Source organism: Bubalus bubalis, chromosome 4, assembly GCF_019923935.1.
Source record: "Bubalus bubalis isolate 160015118507 breed Murrah chromosome 4, NDDB_SH_1, whole genome shotgun sequence".
Classification (NCBI taxonomy): Eukaryota; Metazoa; Chordata; class Mammalia; order Artiodactyla; family Bovidae; genus Bubalus; species Bubalus bubalis.
Genome location: NC_059160.1, coordinates 61,766,945 through 61,775,554, shown reverse-complemented (window position 1 = coordinate 61,775,554; position 8,610 = coordinate 61,766,945). Strand labels below are relative to the sequence as shown.

General features: G+C 37.9%; 1 protein-coding gene across 1 annotated transcript; it reads right to left on the bottom strand.

The window, feature by feature from the left end:
• Positions 1-1,125: 1,125 nt before the first annotated feature.
• Positions 1,126-2,161, bottom strand: LOC112584339 (olfactory receptor 6C68-like). Its single transcript, XM_025282444.3, has one exon. It carries the CDS (start codon positions 2,159-2,161, stop codon positions 1,226-1,228), a length of 936 nt encoding a protein of 311 aa, XP_025138229.3. The 3' UTR covers positions 1,126-1,225.
• Positions 2,162-8,610: the final 6,449 nt, after the last annotated feature.

Below are 8,610 nucleotides of genomic sequence, written 5' to 3'. Positions count from 1 at the left end.
TGTTCCCAATCCTGAACCCCCCTCCCACCTCCCTCTCCATACCATCCATACAATATACTAATTCATATATATGGAATTTAGAAAGATGGAAGCAATAACTGTGTTTAACTTTATGTGAAGCTGTATCATTTCATGTATGCCCAACAGCACTGCATGATAGTTCCAGTTTCTCTCTGTCCTCGTTATGACTTATATTTGACAATACAGCCTACATTCTAATTGTGACCATTCTAATGAGTGTTAGACTTGTTTCAATTTGAGTATTCTAATGTTAATGATATTGAGCTTCTTTCCATGTGCTAATTAATTTGCTATTCATGTAATTCCTTTGAAAGTGTCTGCTAAATTTTCCTGATAATTTTTATTTATTTGTGCTTTGATAGTAAATTGTTAAGGATGTTTGCATGTGTGATCATGAGGGGTTTTGGCCTACAATTTTAGTCTTATAATTTCTTTGCCTAGTATTTGTATCAGGTTTATATCAACTTCACAAAAGACTAAAAATGTATAATTTCTTCATGTGTTCTGAAACAATATTCATAGAATGCATTATTTATCCCTTTGATGGTATTCATCAACGTCATTTTGAGTCAATATGATTTTGATGTTTTCTTTGGGAAAAGATTTTTAGATATTAATTCAATTTCTAAAATTGAAAAGTATCCATATTTTCTGTTTACTTTTGGGTCACTTCTCAAATTTTATCTTTTAACTAACTATTCTATTTCATCTAAGTTTTGACTATATTGGTTTAACATTCTTCATAATCTTCCCTTATTAATATGTTGATATCTGGAGAATCAACAGATGGATTGTAGCTAGACATATTGTGGTGATGATTTTACCATGTATAAAAATATAAAATCATTCTGTTGTACACTTGAAAGTAATAAATACTGTATAAAAATTATAATTCAGTAAAAATGGCTTCCCCCCTATACCAATATTATGAAATGTCTGGGAAAATCACTTAAAGAAGTAAAAGGAATGACTTGATCATGGTAGGTTCTCATTAAAGAATTGTGAGTGAAATATTTTGTTCCTCATAAAGCAATATTCAATAATTAGTTGTTTAGTATATGAATGGAAGGGGAAATTAAAGATTAAATGGTTCTGAGATCAATCTGCTTGGTTATAAGCTAAGAAGTTACAATATAGTTTCTTGGCTTTATGTAAATGATAAGATAGATGTGTATCTTTCAGTTGATTTATCAACATGTTTATTTTACTTTCTTAAGAGAAATGCAGTTTTTTTCAGTGAGTTATTAAAAGCTTGTTTAACTTGCTTATTCCTCAAAGTATATATAAAAGGATTCAGCATTGGTGATATGGAAGAAATAAGCAGTGACACACCTTTGTTAATATTTCCCTCTCTTGCAGATGGTTTGACATAGATGAAGATGCAGCTGCCATAAGAGATGGAAAGTACAATCATGTGGGAAGAACAGGTAGAAAAGGCTTTTTTTCTTTGCTGAAGAGAAGGGAATTTTAGAATTGTCCTTATGATGTATATATAGGAGAAAACTACACATATGAGAGTGATGATGAGGATCAGTACAGAACAGGCTATTACCATCTGCTCAATTAACCATGTGTCTGAGCATGAGATCTTCAGGAGAGGTGATGCATCACAGGCAAAATGATCAATGACGTTAGAATCACAGAATTCCAGATGAAAACCTAAGCTGAGTGGTGGGAGGATAGTCATAAGTGCCACCATCCAGCAGCAGATGATCATTGTTTTGCACAGTTTGTTGCTCATGATTGTCATATAATGCAAGGGTTTGCAGATGGCCACATAGCGATCATATGACATGGTTGCCAAGAGAAAAAATTCAGTTACTCCAAAAAGATATGTAAAAAATAATTGAATCGCACATGCATTATAAGTAATGGTTCTGTCCCCAGTTGATATATTGTATAGGAATCTTGGAATACAGGAGGTTGTAAATGAGATTTCTAAGAAAGAGAAATTTTGGAGGAAAAAATACATGGGTGTTTTAAGGTGAGGATCTATTAGTGTTAGGGTAATGATGGTCAGATTTCCAGTTATACTCAAAATGTAGGTGAGAAATAGAAAAATAAAAAGCAAAACTTGCAACTGAGGATCTTCTGTCAGTCCTAGAAGAATGAATACGGTTACAGTGGTGTGGTTTCTCATTATTGACTCCTGGATTTTGCCAAACCTACCTGTAAATGTCAGAGATGTTTGAACTGCAGAATTCAATGACATCAGCCAATAATGAACACTCTGTTGCTTATTTGGCTCATCCAGCATCCATGGTTTTTACTTGTTGATTTGAATGATACATTTCCTATTTTACAGTGAGCTGAGCCACCCAGTCTATTTATACATAATGACCAAAGGAAATTATTTTATAAATGTGAATTTGGAGATCCAACCAGTCCATCCTAAAGGAGATCAGTCCTGGGTATTCATTGGAAAGGCTGATGTTGAAGCTGAAACTCCAATACTTTGGCCACCTGATGTGAAGAGCTGACTCATTTGAAAAGGCCCTGATGCTGGGAAAGATTGAGGGCAGGAGGAGAAGGGGATGACAGAGGATGAGATGTTTGGATGGCATCACGGACTCAATGGACATGAGCTTGGGTAAACTCTGGGAGTTGGTGATGGACAGGGAGGCCTGGCGTGCTGCGGTTCATAGGGTCACAAGAAGTTGGACACGACTGAATGACTAAACTGAAGTGAATTTTGAATTACAGTCCAATTTTATATTTTAGAAGTTTTTTTTTTTAGATTCCAAATATAGTTGACACCATAGGATGTTTTTCTTTCTCTGTTTAACTTATTTCACAAAGCTTTGAACAATGTCTTTCCCATTTTTTTCTCAGCAAGTAAATCCTGTCTTCTGCTACTATTGGTTTAGTCGACTGGGTGAAGTGTCCATAGCTGACAGACCCCCATCACAGACAGGAATATTAATTGAGGCTCAGGGTAGATAAAACTTGATGGAAGACTGATACCCTCTTGGGCAATGCATTGTCATCTGTTGGTGACCATAACTCACAATGCGAATCTCTGTCTTTTTAAAGTCCTTTTTCACCACCAGTAGTTCCCTTCATTGGAGAAGGCAATGGCACCCCACTCCAGTACTCTTGCCTGGAAAATCCCATGGACAGAGGAGCCTGATAGGCTGCAGTCCATGGGGTCGCTAGGAGTCAGACACGACATAGCGACTTCACTTTCACTTTTCACTTTCATGCATTGGAGAAGAAATGGCAACCCACTCCAGTGTCCTTGCCTGGAGAATCCCAGGGACGGGGAAGCCTGGTGGGCTGCTGTCTATGGGGTCGCACAGAGTCAGACACGACTTAAGCGACTTAGCAGCAGCAGCAGCAGTTCCCTTCACATTTGATTCAGTTTTGCTTGGGTCTTAAAACAATTTCATCCTTAAAAATCAATCTTTTGCTTTTATCTGCATTCAGTCTAACATAAGTATTAAATGTTTATTAATGATCATGTATTTAAATTGACTAAAATCTGCCTTAAGAATTTAACTTTCACAAAATATTTTAATTTTGCAAAAGATCAAAAATGAATAAAATCTCTGCTATTGATGTGTGCAGGTGTGCAGTGGATTTTATTTTTGTGTTTCTTTAGGGATTTTATTTCTGAATATTCAGCAAAAATCCTATTAATGGTTTCTAAGAGCCATCATTCTAGAAAAATGGCTGTGGGTTATTCCTGTCAAATGCTAATATTAGTATTCATTGCAGTGTTTGGCTATTTAAGTATTACATGGAAGAGAGGGATAAATTGGAAGACTGGGACTGACATAAATGCACCACTATATATAAAATAGATAATGAGCTTGTGCTTGGTTGTGTCCGACTCTTTGCGACCACATGGACTGTAGCCTGCCAGGGTCCTCTGTCTATGGGGATTATCCAGGCAAGAATACTGGTGTGGGTTGCCATGCCCTCCTCCAGGAGATCTTCCCAATCCAGGGATCAAATCCAGATCTCCCACATTGCAGGCAGATTCTTTACCAACTGAGCCACTAGGGAAGCCCAAGAATACTGGAGTTATACTGGAGTTGGTAGACTATCTCTTCTCCAGGTTATCTTCCTGATCCAGGAATTGAACTGGGGTCTTTTTCATTGCAGGCGGATTCTTTACCAGCTGAGCTACCAGGGAAGCCCAGATAAGTAGTAAGGATTTATTGTATAGCACAGGGAACTCTTTTAAATACTCTGCAATGGCCTATATGAGAAAAGGATCTTAAAAAGTGTGGATATATGTATATGTTTAACTTATTCATTTTGCTGTACAGCAGAAACTAACACAACAATGTAAATAAACTGTACTCCAATAAAAATTGTTTAAAAGTGAATTAAAAATTCTAACTCTTTGCTTAGAGAAATCTATCATAACATTCCTCATCCACCTCCCACTTTCTGCTAGAATACACATGTACATACTGTGTATATAACTGAAGCAGCAAACATTTTCATACTTACCCTTTAAGCAGTAAATTATTTCATGGCACTTGTTGATAGTTTATTTGAAGATACACACGCTGAACAGGAATATACCAGAGGAGACGTGTGACTGCTAGGTTTTCTTAGGGAACCACACTCAGCTAGAAAATCCCTGAAAATGCTCAGAGCCCTCCTATACCATACAGAGCTTCCTCTGTGAGAGGCCCTGTGCCATTTTACTCTGAGAATATACGTTCTTCTCTTGCTAGCTAAAAGGAAGTAATGTCTTGTCTAATGGGCTAGGTGCACCATGGGTGACTAAATAATTAGAGATAATTGATCTGCTGAACTTGTTGATCAGGAAAACATATTTGGCACCAAATATTATGGTTAGTTAATTTATGTATCCCATTCATAACAATAGTCAATAGAATCAACAAACAAAAGAGTCCTTAGAGATCCAGGTTTAAAAGTCACTAAGGGATAAAAAGTTTTGGCATCCAGCCTCACACAGGCAGCAGTGAGGACAGTGCCTTTGAGAACAAAAAAATGCAACAATTGCATTAGACACACCAAGATGGTGCAGGATAATAGAAGTCAAGTGATATACTATTTGATGTTTTCCTTGCAGTAGTAGTAAGGCAATGCAATTGGCATAAGAAGACTTCTGCCACTTTCTTAAGTATCTCATGGATACTATGAAAAATATGAAGGTAGAAAGGAAAAAAAGAATGACATAGAGATTGCCATCACAGATTATTTTACAAAAGTAATGTCAGAGATTTTCCAACTCAAGCATAAGTACATAAGTAAATTTGTAAAAACTATTGTGATCTACCATTTACATGCAATCTATCTTTAATTATCCTCATACAGATATTTTATAGTAATTTTTCATGACAGAATTTATGTAGTTTTAATGTTTTTGATAATAAGTACCATGAGTTTGGAAACTTCTATTGTTTATATTTCTTCTTTTTATAATAAAAAATGTTGCTGTAAGTTTTAATATATCTTTATACATGTGATTGCTTATGTACACAAGACCAAAGGAGGCATTCTTAGTTTTAGGTAGAAAAGTTTTTATATTTGCATAGTTTTTGATATATATTTCACACTAGATGTATTAAAAATATATTTGGTCTCAATCTCAGAGAAGAAATCACTAGAATGAATGTGACTGGATAGATGATCTTCATAGTTTTTTTAAAAAGTCTTAGCATCTTTGTACCAGAAAGAGTTATCTTCAACTACACAAAAATAGATGATTAATAGAGAGTTCAGTTCATAATTTTGTTTTCCTTAGTCTAATTAGACTTCCTTAGTCTAATATCTATAGAGGACCCTGGGAAGAATTGCTTCCAATAATGATTATAGGAATCAGAGAATCAAAAACCAATACTGCTATAGCAACAGACTATTGAGAGGGTGTGTGACTTTAAGAAAAAAGCCAGCAATGTGCACTTACCTCATTGAATGCTTTCTTATTTGTATACTCCAGCTACTATCACTTCTTTGCTTTTTTTTTTTTTTTTTTTTTTACATTTTATAAAACACACTGTTAATTTATTGTCAATATTTATTGAGAACCTACTCTATATTCTGTGCCCTGTATCTCTTCAGGTTGAGGTGACTTTGGCTGAAAATGAAAGCCTACTTTTATGCAAATGCAGGGCATATGGCATTGTGATGACTCAGCTAAAGGGCATCAGAGAGACATTGTCCAGCTTTGGGGACAACAGCTTTCATTTACGGCACATGAAAAAATTTAGTCAAATGATGGGCAGATCATTCAGGTGCCTTGACTAGGAATAGTAGACATAGGGTGTATACTCCTGTGACTTGACTTTGAATTATGCATATACAATCATGGGAGTTGTAAATAAATCCATTTTTCTCGGGAAAGGTTGAAGTGAAATTCAATATTTATAGGAGTTTGTGTGCTAAACAAAATTTTATATTAAGTGGCAAAGCAATTTAGTTCCCCATATGTGATAAAACATTGAAGTGGTTCTAACTTTAGTTGTCATGGGAAGTGTGTAATTTCCTCAGTTCTGTCTCATCACAACAAAAATTTGAAGTGATGGACCAGCATTACAGCCCTTGGACAGACCGTGTCACAGCTCTCGGATAGATCAATGTTATAGCTCCGTGTTACAGCTCAGTTTAATTTAGAAAATAAAGGAAAATACATCCTTGAGGCGTTAGGGCATGCCGACCCAAAAGACATGAAGAAGAGAGAGACAGAGAGCATGTGCATGCAAGAGAGCGAGACTGACCCAAAAGACTTGAAGAATAGAGAGCGAGTGTGTGAGAGAGAGAGCGCCCACGAGGGAGAGAGTGGAAGAGAGCAGGAGAGAAACCTCTGGCGCTTTGGCTCCTCTTTTTATATGTTTTTTTCTCCTGCTCTGGGTCTGCCCTATGCAAATTGTGCTAGCCAGGAGTGCTGTTTGTTCTACCTGATGTCCTAACTCCAGTCCTTCGGTCTTCCTTTGTTCTATTTTTGCAGGCTTTTCCCTTCCTTGTCTTTTAGCCACTGCCATTCTGGACTCTTTTTTCCTATTCTGACTACCTAACATTCCCCTCTCAGGAGATGAGAGGCCCAATTCTTTGGGATTAGGGGTGTCGAGGTCTTTCTGGCTACTTCCTGCTGAACTGGGATGGCAAGGGGCATTGGGCCTCCCCTTCTTGCTAGTCTCAGTCCTCAGAGTCCTTGTAGCGGTGTCCTTCTAAGAGTGAGTGATATTTTCTGTGGTTAGCTGTAGTTCTGCATATCCTTGTTGAACTGGCACTTTATGTTGTAGCTTGTTGACCTGGGCAGAAACAAAACCGGTTAGACAATTGATAGTACATGGAGCAATCATTAGCAGCATCAATATGATGATAACAAGCACTAGTAGGGGCATTAGTCAACTCCAAATTTCCGTCACCAGGAGGATCCCCCAAAGAGAGATTGTAGCCACCCCGAGAACTCTCCAGCTCATTCTTTGAGGTCCAGAGGGTCTGAATGTTTTTCTTGAGGACTGTGAGACTTTCTTTAACTTAGCTGGAGGTATTTACCCAGAAACAACATGTCTCATTCAAGATGGCTCAAGTTCCTCCTTGTTCAGGGATCGAAGATTTATCTCCTGTCTGTTTTGGAGTGCAACCCCTGCCAAGCTGTGTTGGCTCTTTAGAGCTGTCCTGAGGAATCTTATCCCCAGAAACTTGATTTTGGGGGTGTTCATTAAAATGGCACTCATCTGTAGTTCTGAATAGATATCTGCCATCTCCCAGAGGCTCATAGGTGTATTAAGTGTCCTCTTCTGTTTTCTTCCACAGCTTGACTTGTGAGTAGTAAATACAGGAGTCATGTCCTGGTACCTAGACTGCTGTGGGGGTAGAAAGTATTACAGGGTAGGGGCCCTTCCATTGGGCTGGAGTTGAGCCTTTGGGGACCCATCTTTCCAGACTTTAATTAGGACTTGGGTACCTGGAGCATATAGCGGTGACTCTTTAGAATCTTTTGGGTCCTGGTTGACACCCCACAAGCGTATATCCTGTTGGGATTGCCCAATGGCCATGGTACAAGACCAGAGGGTCTGAGCCTCTGGATCTAGGAAGAGGTCATTGACATAAACAAAAGGTCTCCCATATAGCATCTATAAGGACGAAGACCAACCTATTTCTTAGTGGCTACATGGGTGCGGAGGACATTGGTAAAGCCTCCTTCCATCCCAGGGAAGTCTCTGGATTATCTTTTTTATCGCTGATTTTAAGAATTGGTTGGCTCTTTCTACTTTTCCTGAAGACAGAGGCCTCCAGCACAATGGAGATAATAAGTAATGCCTAATGCTTTAGAGACCCCTTGGGTGACCTTAGAAGTAAATGATGTCCCATTGTCACTATGTAATGACCTGGGCAGACCAAATCTCAGAATGATTTCTTGGAGTAGTTTTTTTTTTTTTTTTTTTTTTTTTTACCATCTCCTCAGCTTTTTCATTCTGGGTGGGAAAGTCTTCAATCCATCCTGTGAATGTATCTATCATGACTAATAGGTACTTCTACATTTGAGAAACTGGTATCTGGGTGAAGTCCATCTGCCAGCCTTATCCTGGGTAGGTCCCACGTGGTTGGATAGGCTGGGCCAGCTGGGGTCTTCAAGCTCCTTTGGGGTTGTTTAATTGG

Coding starts and splice junctions, on each gene's coding strand:
- LOC112584339 (XM_025282444.3), bottom strand. CDS start 2,161: ATGAGAAACCACACCACTGTAACCGTATTCATTCTTCTAGGACTGACA.